This window comes from Agelaius phoeniceus, chromosome 2, assembly GCF_051311805.1.
Source record: "Agelaius phoeniceus isolate bAgePho1 chromosome 2, bAgePho1.hap1, whole genome shotgun sequence".
Classification (NCBI taxonomy): domain Eukaryota; kingdom Metazoa; phylum Chordata; class Aves; order Passeriformes; family Icteridae; genus Agelaius; species Agelaius phoeniceus.
Genome location: NC_135266.1, coordinates 83,411,456 through 83,424,597, shown reverse-complemented (window position 1 = coordinate 83,424,597; position 13,142 = coordinate 83,411,456). Strand labels below are relative to the sequence as shown.

The window sequence follows — 13,142 nt, the reverse complement described above, 5'->3', positions numbered from 1 at the left end:
GCCAGCATCAGGCACTAGAGGGTGGCCTTTGACAGGGGCACCGTCCACCCACTGACCTTGCAAGCCTATGGCAGGTTAAGCTCTTGTTCATGCAAGATGCTGGATTTGTGTAGCATAAATGCCAGATGATGGTTGGATGCTTTGGTTGTCTTTTATTCTTTGACCTAGTAATTTTTTTGTTTTTTAATGCCATTCCTTCTGTTCAGCCTTCAACTTGCTGTTTTCATCCTCACTGAACTCCCCTGGAGTTCCCCAGTGACCTGCCTTCCTTGAGGCCTAAAATCCTTTTGGACAAGATCTCCCATTTTAAGCCTTTTGTCTTTTGGTAAATACATTTCAGTTTATGCTCTGACTTCTTCTGGGGATCGGGTTTCCTCCCCTGTGCTCTGCCCCACATCAAAGATGACTCCTGCTAACACTTAACACCGGGAAACGAGCTGTGAAGCTTGAAGACACCATGTGTCTTTTATTGCCTCTTCCGCTGACCTTGAAGCTCCTTCCTTGGTAAATGTCTGACATGAGTGCTGGACCATCTGCTCTTCCTTCCCCAGGAAGCTGGCAGTTTGAGTCTGTGAGAGAACAGACAGGTATTTGGATAGGGAAAAGTCCCTGTATGCTTCCAGGTAGGTACAAGGCAAAGACAGGGAAGGAAACATCCTTCAGATGCTCAGACCTCTTGGGAAGTGAATATTTACAGAAAGAGAGGAGGGCTGGAGTGTGTTGCTTTTGGGAGTACGTTATGTGTTGCTTTTGCTGGAGAAAACAGACCAAAGTCTTCCTGGGGAAAGGTGAGTGGCAGCTCTTCCTTCCAAGGAGCATGTAACCAGTGGGATGTGCAACCTGCTTCTTGTTCAGCAGGTGTAGCAGCAAGGGTACAGCCTGTGCCAGGCTTTGCCGAGGGTGAAAGGAAGGGGAGCACACAAACGCTCCCTGCAAAAAGGGAACAAGCTGCCCAGGGGAGCACATGCAAGGCTGACTGACTACAGGAGTGAAAGCAAGAGAGCTTTTTGTGCCTCTCTTCCATCCTCTCAGGGTCACAGTCTCCCTACTGAGCATATGGGGAGCTCTGCCCAGAAGATGCCATCTTGCTGACAGGGGCCTGTCACACAACAATACTTTTTGCTCTCACTCTGTGTGCAGTCCTCTTGCACAAAGCACAGGAGATCTGAGTGCTCTGCTTTAATTTCAATGGTATGGCACAGACAGTCCTGCCTAATTTAAAATCTAGTCTTGATTTATGGATTTCTATGCATAGGGAATCAATCACAAACCCAGTGTGCATTTTCAGGAGTTTTATTACCCTCAGAATTAAACATGCTGAGCTTTAGTCTTTTTGTACAAGCTTATAATTATAATCACATCAGCCTGCACCAAAGCTATCACTTACCCTGGTATGTGAAAAAAAATCACTCATGCTGGACCAAACATTTCATGTCAAGATGCTGTCAGGTATATGATGTAGAAGCTCTAGCAGTGTTTCATAGCCAGCTGCATCAAGTCTCTGGTGTCTCACTTGGATCAGCTCTAACTCCTGGTGATAGAGTGGGTATCAGTCCAGTTCATCACAAGGGAGTGCTTAAAGAGCCAATGATAACTGCAGTACCCTATTATGTGCTGTAGTAGAAACAACTGGTTTCAAGTGTTATGATGTCTTAAAACCTTTTCTGTACTGCCTTCCCTCTGCTCAGTGATTTGGGTATGAGTAACGCTGTCTTTCACTTCATTTCTTCTACATAAGCTATACACGCAGATTTATAATTTCCAGGCAGGCAACATTTCTTACTCCTTTTCCACTTGCCCCAAGGGTTCATCAAGCTGGATTTTATTTGCAATACATAAAATTTTTTCAATAGGCACAGCACTTGGTAAATGCAGGCATGAGTCCAGGCCTTTTCACTTGGCCTCATCCTGGAGCCCTCCCCTACCCCGACTGAAGCAGCCCTGGTGTGGTTATGGTGTACTGCTTTGCTGGGCTAAAGCTCAGCTGCACAACTCAGCAGCAGCTTGCAAAGCCCTTGTAACTTCTTCTCCTGGCTGCGCCAGGAGGCCTTGCATGGGGAGCTCTGTGTCCTTTACAGCAGAGCCCTGCCATGTTCTGCAATATGTTCTGCTGTCACTGGCACCACACTTTGCAAGCAACTCTACTCACAGGTTACCTTGGTCACAGAACCACGGAATGGCTTCTGTGACCCATTTTGGGTTGGAAGGGACTTCAAAGATCTTGTTCCAATCCCCCTGCCATGGGCAGGGACACCTTCCACTACACCAGGTTGCTCAGAGCTGCATCCAACCTGGCCTTGAATGCTTTCAGGGATGGGGCATCCACAGCTTCTCTGGGCAACCTGTGCCACTGCTCACCACCCTCACGGTGAAGAATTTCTTCTGTGTATTTAACCTAAATTTCCCCTCTCTGTTAAAAAACATCATTAGTTTATCAATTAAACATTGCTAAAAATTGTGATGCCTGATTCTGCTCTTTTTCTATCTCTCTCTTTGCTATAGCAAGATGTTCCTTTTTCTTCTGTTTATGTCTCGGGTTCAGGGACTGCAGAGGCTTGGACCTGTCAGAAGAAATCTTGCGCCTCTTTCCACTGCCATCTGCTGTTGCAGGATCCTTAAATACCAGTAGAACTTTTGTGCTGTGCTTGAGATTCTTGCTGGGGACAGCAAGAAGAGATAAGGTCTTTCAGTGATCTCCAGAGCTGTGCTCCCTGTCCTTTCAATGCCAGGTAAGTCTTTGAACCTGTGCCTAAATTTCAACTGTAAATAATGAGGAAAAAAAATAACCAAACCAACCAATGCTGACTTGAAAAAGCTTCTTTGTAGAAGGAATTTACCTGTGCAGACCTGCTGCATAACCATGTGTGACTTTTTCTTGGGTCAGCCTACAGGAATGCCTGCAGCCTCAGCACATCTGCACCCTTGGCAGGAGAGGCTGTACCTCATTTATACCCTGCTCAGCCACAGGAAAAGCTTGTTTGATTCCAAATACCCTCCTCCCTCCCATCTCTCAAAGGGAAAAGCATTTGATTAGAAGGTGCAGAAGTTAGGCTAGAGACCAAGAAACTGAAAATGTTTACCTGTATGTTCTGTGATGGTGATCTATGCTAAAAATCATGGATAAGGAACAAGGTAGTGAGAATAAATGCCCTTATTCCTGAAAAACTCTTCTGAACAAAGAGAGAGGCTGAAGTAGATGCTGTAGAAATTATGAGGCCTCAAACATAGGAAGATAAAAACATCTGCCTTGCAGCTGAGAAGGAGCCAAGTAACCCCTCCCTGTCACCAGTCACAATGTAAATGGTTCATATTCATTTTATACCTCAAAAGAAAAAGTCACAGCAAGTACTTTTAGGTCTGCTTCTGGTTCTACAAGTGTGGTGCATCCCCTTCACCCCCTTGGGCCACAGTAGGACCTTAAAACACTCACTCACAACAAAATGTCAGCTGCTCAGATCCTGTGACACCAGATTCCCACATCCTTCTGCAGAACCTGACCTACAAGCTTACAAGCAGCAGATCCAAGATTTCCCTGTTCAATGATCCCAAATGCAGCTGGTTTGGATTTGGGATACAGAAGACCTTAAAGCAAGGAGAGGGAATACACTGTCAGGAATCTGCCACTAGCAGTCTTTAACTTGAAAAAGCCTGGAGGAAAACTGGGAGCTGCTGCCAAGCTCTCAGGATGGCCCCCTCCACCCAGCTCAAGGCTGTCACAGGATCTCAATGGGCTCAGACACAAGGCACCATCAAATCTTCAATGAAAATTTGGCCCTTCTCCCGAGAGTCATCAGGCAAAAATGTGGAGTGGACATGGATTCCAGTGCTGCTCTTGTGATGAAAAGACAGCAGTGAACATTAAAACACTTCACCTACTTGTACTTTATGAAGTGAGATGTATTCAATACTCACACATTTACAGAAGTGTTTATTGCACATCCTCATTAATTTTCAAGAGAATATAGTAACTAGAAATTCTCATTTCCCTCATCTCTGTGGTACAAAGGTCTGAAAATAAACCTAATTCCTTTTTGCAAGATACATGCTGACAGGTGTATAAACAATTTAACTTTTAAATAGCTCTTTTCTTCCACCAGATAATTCCCTAAAGTTTAAAAAAAATTAAAAAGAACACAACATAGAAATGTATCTTTCCTAGTATTTTGGCTTCTTTGAAAAAGGAGTCTGTGCTTGGAGGAACAGCTCAGGAGACCAGACAGTTGGCCTTTCCAACACAACCCCTGAATAATTTCCACCTGAGAGGTGATTCTCACCTTCTGAAGGGGAACAAGTTTTCAGGACAGGATCATTTAAAAACAAGGTCTTGGTGACACTTGCAGATAAAGGAGTTGTTAGAATCCTGGCTCTTTCCCCAGGGCTTATTCTCTCATTTTGGATGAGATTTTCATAATTTTCACTTCTCTTTCTGCTTTCGGAAATAGGATTCCTGCCAGTGTGCTCACAGGTGGATTGCAAGTCAGCAGCCCAGCTATCTGCTTTTAAATTTAAAGATGCAGTTGGTTTCAGCCCTTTGGTTGAAGATGGAGGGATCCACTCCTCCAAGCTGGCAGGCAGTTGGCTGTTCAGGAACTTTTGGGAAGCAGAGCTATCACTCTCTTTGTCTTTCCTGCTCCTTGGTCTCTCACGTTTCACTAACTTGCCGGTCAGCTGCTGCAGCAGAGTGTTCTGAAAGGAAGACCTGGATCGCTTGCCTTGGGAATGGATTTTAGTGGGATTTTTAGGGGTGAAGAGGGTGATGAAAGAGCTTCTTTCCCCAACAGGCCATAGTTTCTGCAGAGGTTTTGTCATAGGAGTTGACTGTGAATGAGGAACGAAGTCATGAGCACAAACTGAACTGCATTCTGAATCCCTAAAGGAGTAAGTTACAGGTGTACTGTGCTTGCTAAAAGCATGACGGGACCTGGGTAGGGATGAGCTCAGTTTTGAACTGTTACAAGGAACACCTCCAGGAGAAAGCACCGATTCAGCTGTGACCTCTGTCAAAGTATCTTCCTGTATTGAAGAACTACATGATTTATTTAAGAATTCCACAGGTTTTACTACATCTCTTATGCTTGCATCAAAGAGATCAGCAGAAGCATTGTAGCTGCCTTCAGGGAAGAAGTTGTTCCACTGAAGCTCTTTCCTACTAACACTTTTGAAGGTATTATCTGACAGTTCTGTCAATGGTTTTAATTCTCTTTTATATATACTTCTTGCATTGTTGGGAGCTGGTGGATCAGAGACCTGGGCCTCTGTGAGTGTAAGATCTGTCTTCTGGCTCGGTGTAGAATAGTTTTCCTTATTTTCACAAGAAGCTAAACAGCCTTCACATGCAGAATGCACACAGGTGGCTGTCTTACTCTTTTTTGAACAGGAGGTTTCTCCATGCAGCCTAATAAAAGACCAAGATGAATTTGCAGGGTCATTATTTGCTTCTTTGGAGCGCACACATCTGCTCTGAGAAACAGAAGGCTCTGGTGTAACTGGTGAGGACGCTCCACCTTCCTTGAGGGTTGAAGATAAATCACTAGGGGAACACTCATATTGTGAGACATCACTTGGAGGGTTTGCATTTGACTGAAGACAAGCAAACACTGTGGTCTCCCAACTATCATTCCCTACTGCTGGAAAGAGCCTCCCTGAGACACTGGCTGCAGGCAAATCACCTACAGCTTGCCTGGAATATGATTTGCTAACATTTACACCCAACTTGCTGCTCTCAAGATGGACAAGTTTGCCTGCATCAGGGCTGGGTGATGTTACAACACTCCTGCCATCCTCTATTCTGGCTAACAATTCATTTAGGCTTTCTGAGAATGGGAGCTCTTCCCAAAGCATGGAGTCCATCTGAGACACTCCAGCTACATTTACGTGATTAGGAACTGAGGCATCTCTCTTGCAAACAAGGGCATTGTGGGATTTTTCTGGATAAGAATAATTTCTACTATTAGTTTTTGGGTTATTGTTTTTTACCTCAGATTCCAAGGGATGTTGTAACAACTTGGAACTGTTTCCATATGAACATTTGGTGTTTGAAGAGGAAACTCTCTCCAATTTATCCGTTGCAGAGATACTGTCAGTCCAACTAAGCTGTGAACTTGATTCATTATCCTTCTCTTTATCCCCTTCCTCCACAGAAGAGATCAGAAACTGTGAGTCCCAAAGAGTCTGATTGTTGAGGCTTACGCTGCCCAACTCTGCAGAGACAGGCTTCCCCTCTTGTTCATGCGGTTCACTCACCAGCTTTCTCACTTCCAGAGTGGGAAAGTCTTCCGTTGTTACCCAAGCAACAGATGAAGTCAGACTTAAGGATTGCTGCCAGCACCCTAAAAAACTTTCCCTGCCACTAGACTGAACAGAACAGGAGCTCCTGCTCAGGCTAGACAAGCTGCTGAGCTCACTGAGAGGTTCATCTATGGGAGCTGATGACGCATCAGGTAAATCTGAGCTGTTCTTGCAGCTCCTGAATTGTGCCGACTGCAGGAGATGATCTAAGTAGCTGATAACAGTGAAGCCAGTAACAGCAGCACTTGGCGGGAAGATCTGGCACGCCACAAGGTTTTTCGTACTTCTATTAATTCTGGAACACTTCTGCAAGATGCTGCTGGCAGCAGAATGCCCTCCATCTCCCCTTGCACAAACCTGGGCAAGGGGAAAGAAAACAAAAAAACAATCAACTTAGAGAAAAAAAAAATATTAACACATGTCTTCTAAGTCAGGCGTAAATTTAGATCTCCCTTTTTGTTAGGATCTGCAGGGGAGAGAATACAAAACAGTCTGTCACACAAGGCCCTCCCTGGGAAATAAACCCTGGCAAGGGCTGTAAAGGGCATCACAGTGAGAAGTTCTTTGCTTGTTGCAATTACAGAGTTTTGGAGCTGGAAAAACAACCAAGAACTCTGAGAAAGGACTTCACAGAAAATTTCTTCCTCCCTTTAGGGCACCGAATGCTTCCGGGCCTCCTCTAGTGCAGTTCAGAGTGAATGGCTGGCAGCCTAAGGCCAGTGCTTTGCTTTTATGCAGGAGGCACTGGGCAGCACTTGAAACAAAGCACTCTGGTAGCAGACACTTGACTTGGCAGCTCAGCTGCCAAAGCCAGCGTGGTACTTTCTGTGCACTACATCCGTGAAAGGGAAATGAGCTACGACCTTCATCTGCTCAGATTTTTTAGAGAGCAGCATTTCAAAGGAGCTTCAACTGCAATTCTGTATAAAACCTGCTTCTCTGTATACTGAAATTACAGGTGAAAAATGACATTAAACGGAGAGGGAATCAGCTCATATTTCAAGAAGTGGATAAACCCTTTCTGATCTACCCCTCAAGGTCTGGCAGAGCCAGAGAGGCCAAAAAGCAGATACAGTTATCTCCAACAACCCTCCTCGTCCCTGAGTCAGTTTGAGGCTGAAGGCTGTTAGCCAAGGACAACACCCTCCTAGGTAAGTCTTTAAAAAGTATGTTATGCTGATTCTGAGAACTATCTGGGACATATTCACAGCTGAACACAACTGTACAGAAATGTCTACAGCCAAGGGCTGAACAAAGTCTTTGAATGTGTGTTCAGCTCCTGTGTGTGTACGAGCAGCCACAAGGCTGCTGATATCTATGATGAGTTACATTTGTCAAGGCATCAGGCCCAGAGACCTGATCAAGAGTTCCAGGTAAGTAAAGTTAATCCAAGAAGTCCTCCAACTTCCATTACTTGAGATGCTGTCCACCAGGAAAAATCTCAGTTCAGATACAACCTGTGGGAGAGGCAAAACACCTGCCAGGTAGGATTTAGTTCAGAGATTTCATAATATGAATGACTCACATAAGCACCACTTGAAGAGAACCTTGAACACTGTTTCTATAGAAATATTGCTAAGAACTAATATTTCAAAGGGTGTTAAACACACAAAAGAGCCACCAATGCAGATGCTGAGCAGCTATACTTTAACAACATTTTGAAAATACTCTTGAATCCGGAAATATTAAAATGCTACAAGAGGATGTGCTTCTCCTTACATTTTAGACTGGAAAGGAGAATACACAGCATAGGAAAGGTAGGGCAGTGCTTGGAAAGAGAGTCTGCTTCTTGCTCCAACCGTACATGGTTTTTTACAGGCTGCAAGCTGTTACTGATATGCACAGGAGCTGGAATTGCTCAGGCTCTCCAAAAAGCACCCTGACAAGCTGTTAAGCTGACTACTGCCATTCAAGATGATTTTTGGATGTGACTCATTCAAAAAAAAAAGAAAAAAAACCCACCAAACCACAGGAGTTTTGGGGAAAAGAAGCAGAGTCCTTCTCATGTCCTAGCCTTACATTTTATCAAAAAGAAGTTGTACATGAAGCTTTGATAAGTCAGTCTATACCCCTAACTGGCTACAGAAACTCACTAAAAGGCCATAATGTGGATTAAAAGTTACCTTCACTCCAAATATAAACCTTTTTCCAATGAAACAGGTTTCCACTGCTTGAACTAACGCTCTTGCACTTGACTCTGTGCTTGTTTCTCCTGACAGCTGATTGAAGTCTTGAATATACCTAGAATAAAAACACACAGAGGTATTGGACCAACAGAGGAAGAAGACTTACACAGCATTTTAGCTGTAGTATAGTGCTAATGAGGACACATGTTAAGGAAAAATTTTGTGCTAGTTACAACTAAACTCAGAATGAAAACAGGAAAACCATGAAGCTATAAATTAAATTCTTTAGTTCATCTAACTTGTTAGTGAGATAAAATAAACAAAACAACAACTCTGGACAAGTTCAATACACACACAACTTTGAGGTGTTCCCCACAGGGTTGTGATTTTTCTGCCAACACAGTGACTGTACAATGCTGGTCAACATGCTGCTGTTCCTTACACATCCTTCCTGCCCAGCCTTTACAGCACAGCAGTATCCATGCAAGACATGGAAATAACTGCTTTCCACAGCTGACAGCAGTACAGCAGTGTAGGGCAGAATGCCTGTCATGAGCATGTTATTAATGCTGCTAATATGCCATTACAAACAATTCATCTTTGAGCCAAGGCACTGGGAAAATAACAGACTAGAAAAAGAAGCAGGGAATCTATCTGAATATCCCATCCTGGCAGTTTCACATTTCAGAAAATCTGAAGCCTATAATGTGGGTGGTCAGGCTCTGAGGACTAACAGACTTTCTTAGAAATCCCTTCTTTCTTCAGGAAAATTTGGTTATACTGCCAATTAGTCACAAGGTGCATTCAAATTGTTAAAAAAGAAAAGCCAGAGGCTCTATCTGGAAGAGCCAACTTAGTTAAACAAAGGAAATTCAATCATCTTAGAAAAAGGAGAAAGGACACAAGGAAGAAGCCAAACCAACCAAGCAGTGAGGCTCACTTAACAGGTAGAAGCAGCCTTCAATACACAAGTGGAGGATTTCTTTTACTACCTAGAAGTAATCCATCTCAAAACATCAAGATTTCAGGAAGAAACTAACTTCCACACTTTCTCAAGGTGATGGGTACCAAGGAAAAGCTGGAAGGGAGCACTTTAGCAGTTACTTCCCACTCATGTTCCCACCATCTAGGCTCACTGCAGTTTTTTTGGGCTGAATAAATAGCAGCAGCTATATGGCCAGACAATCTATTCCTTACCTCTGCAGATTCTCTGCGGTGACCCCAAAGAATGGATCTAAGCAACTTCCAAAAACAGTGATGTCAAACAAATCATTAGTGTCAGCAATCCTTAGGGACAATCTATATCTGTAGCTTGCATCTTTAGCTTCACCTGTGCAGCCACATTTTAGACAGCTGAATCTGACAAAAGACAGTAAAAGGATAAAAAAGATTGAATAAATGAAGTTCTGGTAATCACTGCTGAGGTAAGAATTTATCTGCAGCCGTAAATATTACTACTATAATGTATCAAATATTCCATTAAAACCTGTAAGATTTTTTCCTTATTCTTTACTCCTTGAGGCATTAATCTTACCAAAGGCTCAGAGCAAGATGTGTGTATTATGACAGAATGGCTCTGATTTCTTTCACTGATTTATTAAATGCTAGCCTGTTGTGAAATTGAAGGGACAGTGGGTTTTGAGAGACTGTTGGGGTGCAATTTTGAATTTTTGAATTTCCTGTGCTCACTTTTCTCACATTTCATTTTGGTTTGGGATTTTTCTTCCTGCAGCTTGAGTATAAATACCTAGGTTTAAAAAATAATCAGGAAACAACACTGTTATTTTGTACTTCAGCATTTGAAACAACAGATATCCTTGTTTTACAAAGTCAGCTCCTTCTATTTAGTGCTGGCATTCATTGATTTACTCTTCTTCTGTGTGTCAGAGATTTCACCCACTGCTGCAATTAAAAAAGAAAGCTTATCCCTTTCTGGACATGCACTCAGTGAAGAGTCATACAAGACTACCAGGTGCACTGCACATGCAGAAGGAGATGAAAAAAATAAAACCAGGATTTGATCTAGAGGGGCTGGATTTTCACCGCTTTTTTTTTAGCGTTCAGCTAACAGAGTAATGGAAATCAGTAAGTTAATGGAAATCAGTACATGATCCCCAAAACAGGACATACCTCCTGGAATCCAGTATCAGCCTAGAAAAGCAGTTTTGACAGGCAGGATAGACAAAGCAGGAATTCTGGATGGAAATCACTGAGGCAGCCAAGAGTCCCTGCACGCTATTCATGTGCTCACAGCATCACCTGAAAGAAGTAAGGTGAAATGGTTAGAAGAGTTCTCATAAGATGTCAATATTAAATGCTTTCAGTTGGGTTATTTGAACATTTTGAACAGCAGCCTTCAGGAAATTATGATTTCTCTTTGAACACAAAAATTCTATTAATTAACTCTTTAAAAATAAAATAAAAAATGATAAAGTTATGCAATATGAAGGAACTGTTCATGGCATTTGCACACCATTGCACACAGATCATGCAAATTCTCACTTGAGTTTAGGGATCTTTATCAGAACTATCCTTGGGCACAGCACTGCAGGAAATAGCTTTCTAATTCTTTTCCTTAACTTAGAATGAATTCACACCATGGGGTAAAAACTGAAATGATTCTGCACTTGTAATTCTACAAATGTTTCAACACCAATGACTTGGAGAGGTTACTCAGAAAATCCTGAAAAAGGCTCACAACAGAAACTATATTTGCTCCTATATCATGTTCTTTTTGCTAAAAGAGCAGCTCCTGGTCAAAGAGGCTACACAGATTTGACAAATAAATGATGAACTAAACAAATAAATAGGAGTGAATTTATTTCTATTCAGTATTACTTTCCTGTAGATTTATTTGGGCTTTATTACACTACTCTGCCCAAAACACCAAGTTTTAGGAAACTTCCAGTATTTTAGACAGACAACTTTTTTTCTCAGCAGATGTCAGGAAAATGTAGACAACAATCACAGAATCCTGGAATGGTTTGGGTTGGAAGAGACCTTAAACATCACCTATTCCAGCCCCAAGGCCATGGGCAGGGACATTTTCTACTAGACCAAGTCACTTGGAGCCTCATCCAATACCTCAAATCACAGAGTTCCCACTTAAATGGCCAAAATGTTCTCTACAGCTGAATCAAACGACTCCTTAGAAGTCTGTATGTGCAAAAGCTCTTTTATCACAGCCACAGCTAAATAACAATCTCTCTTTTATATAAACTGCAGGATAGGAAGGGAATTCCACATTTTTATTCCAAAACTCTCTTGAGAGGCAAAAGACCAAAGAGATAGAAGAGACTCAGCTATGGCTTTTACAGGTAAAAAAAAAAAAATCCCACATTCTATAATCAACAAAGATGTTTGGTCATGTTTTGCCACCAGAAAGTTAAATTTATGGGCTATTTCTTTGCTTGGAACACCTTTCTCAGCCTCCTGGTCAAAACAAGTTCTGTAACACTGAGTACTAGAAAAATGTGAGTGACTAAACTCATTGCCTCTAAGTAGGTCAGATAAAAAAAAAAAAAAAAATCCCAATATTCCCTTATTCCCTACATCTGGAAAATTGAGGTAGGAAAAGGGAAAAGCTGTAATAGGGAGCCAAACAAAATAAGAAAAAATCCATCTCTTCAGAACTTACATATTGACAGAAACTAATTTGACTCAGTATATTGAATGGTAAATGCCTTCAACTCATACCGTAAGGTAACTATTTAGTTTTAGTAACAAAGACTTTGTTTTAGAACAAGACAACAGTAAAAAGTACATGGAAAATACATCAATATATAGAAAAGGAGGAATAAAGTTAAGTCTGATTTTTTTTATTGCCCAAAAAGGTGGGCTTGGAGAAACTAGCAGGTGCTTCATTCCCACCCGTTTTCAACTCAGAACTCCAGAAACGAAGTTTACATAGTTTTTGTTACCTGCACTTTTTCGAGACATTAAAAAACACACAACAAAACCAAAAACACCCAAAACACTAACGCACACCCCAGAAAACAGAGAACACTGCAAGTATTAAACTGAAATACGGGAGATAAATCACATTAGGTAAATGCTAAACTGAAATACGGGAGATAAAGCACAGCATGTAAATGCTAAACTGAAATAGGGGAGATAAAGCATAGCGTGGAAGTGCTTATACAAGTTCTGTCAAGAGCGAACAGACTCGAGATCTCCAGCTCTATTTCCCTTCGGAAGAAATACAGCACTCACTACCCGGACGCAGACTGAAAGAGTTCGGCACGAACAGATGTGTTTTACTTGAACTTTTTGTAACAAACCAAACAACGCAAACCTCAGTGCCCGGCCGGGCAATCTCAGAGCCCTGCTGCCCTCGCTGCCGTTCAGCGGCGGCCCCAGCGCGGTCCCTGGTGCCCTCTGGCGATCCCGCTGCCTCGCTCTCTCCCTAAGGAAAAACAAAGCACGGGTGGTTAACACATCTCGCTTCCGTTTACACGCCTGAGCCTTCCCGAAGCCGACAGCGAGCGGCCGGTCCGGTTCGACTCACCCAGGCCGGGCCGGGCCACGCCGGGGCAGCAGCGGGGTCTGGATCGGCGGGCGGTGCCGGGGCCTGAGGGCAGAGCGAAAGGGCGGAAGTGCGGCTGCTGAGCGCCGCCAAGTGGGGGCGGGACGAGGCGGCGCTCAGCCAATCGCGATGCAGTCCTAGGGGACAGTAGCTCGTCTCGCCCAATCACAGAGCGAGAATGTCGGCCGCACCCCCGCACGGCG

General features: G+C 43.1%; 1 protein-coding gene across 1 annotated transcript; it reads right to left on the bottom strand.

The window, feature by feature from the left end:
- Positions 1-1,277: 1,277 nt before the first annotated feature.
- Positions 1,278-13,046, bottom strand: DDIAS (DNA damage induced apoptosis suppressor). The gene is made up of 7 exons (XM_054655173.2): positions 12,922-13,046; positions 12,709-12,819; positions 10,545-10,673; positions 9,612-9,773; positions 8,412-8,529; positions 4,257-6,645; positions 1,278-3,582 (listed from the first exon to the last, which is right to left on the bottom strand). The coding sequence occupies exons 3-7, from the start codon at positions 10,655-10,657 to the stop codon at positions 3,452-3,454; spliced, it is 2,913 nt and encodes a 970-aa protein (XP_054511148.2). The 5' UTR covers positions 10,658-10,673; positions 12,709-12,819; positions 12,922-13,046; the 3' UTR covers positions 1,278-3,451.
- Between the last annotated feature and the right edge of the window lie 96 nt (positions 13,047-13,142).

What these genes read in the sequence shown, in the direction of transcription:
- DDIAS (XM_054655173.2), bottom strand. Translation starts at nt 10,657, where the DNA reads ATGAATAGCGTGCAGGGACTCTTGGCTGCCTCAGTGATTTCCATCCAG. An exon ending in CTGATACTGGATTCCAGGAG is followed by an intron (nt 9,774 to 10,544) that starts GTATGTCCTGTT and finishes GTCTTTTGTCAG; the next exon opens with ATTCAGCTGTCTAAAATGTG. An exon ending in ACCGCAGAGAATCTGCAGAG is followed by an intron (nt 8,530 to 9,611) that starts GTAAGGAATAGA and finishes TTTTTATTCTAG; the next exon opens with GTATATTCAAGACTTCAATC.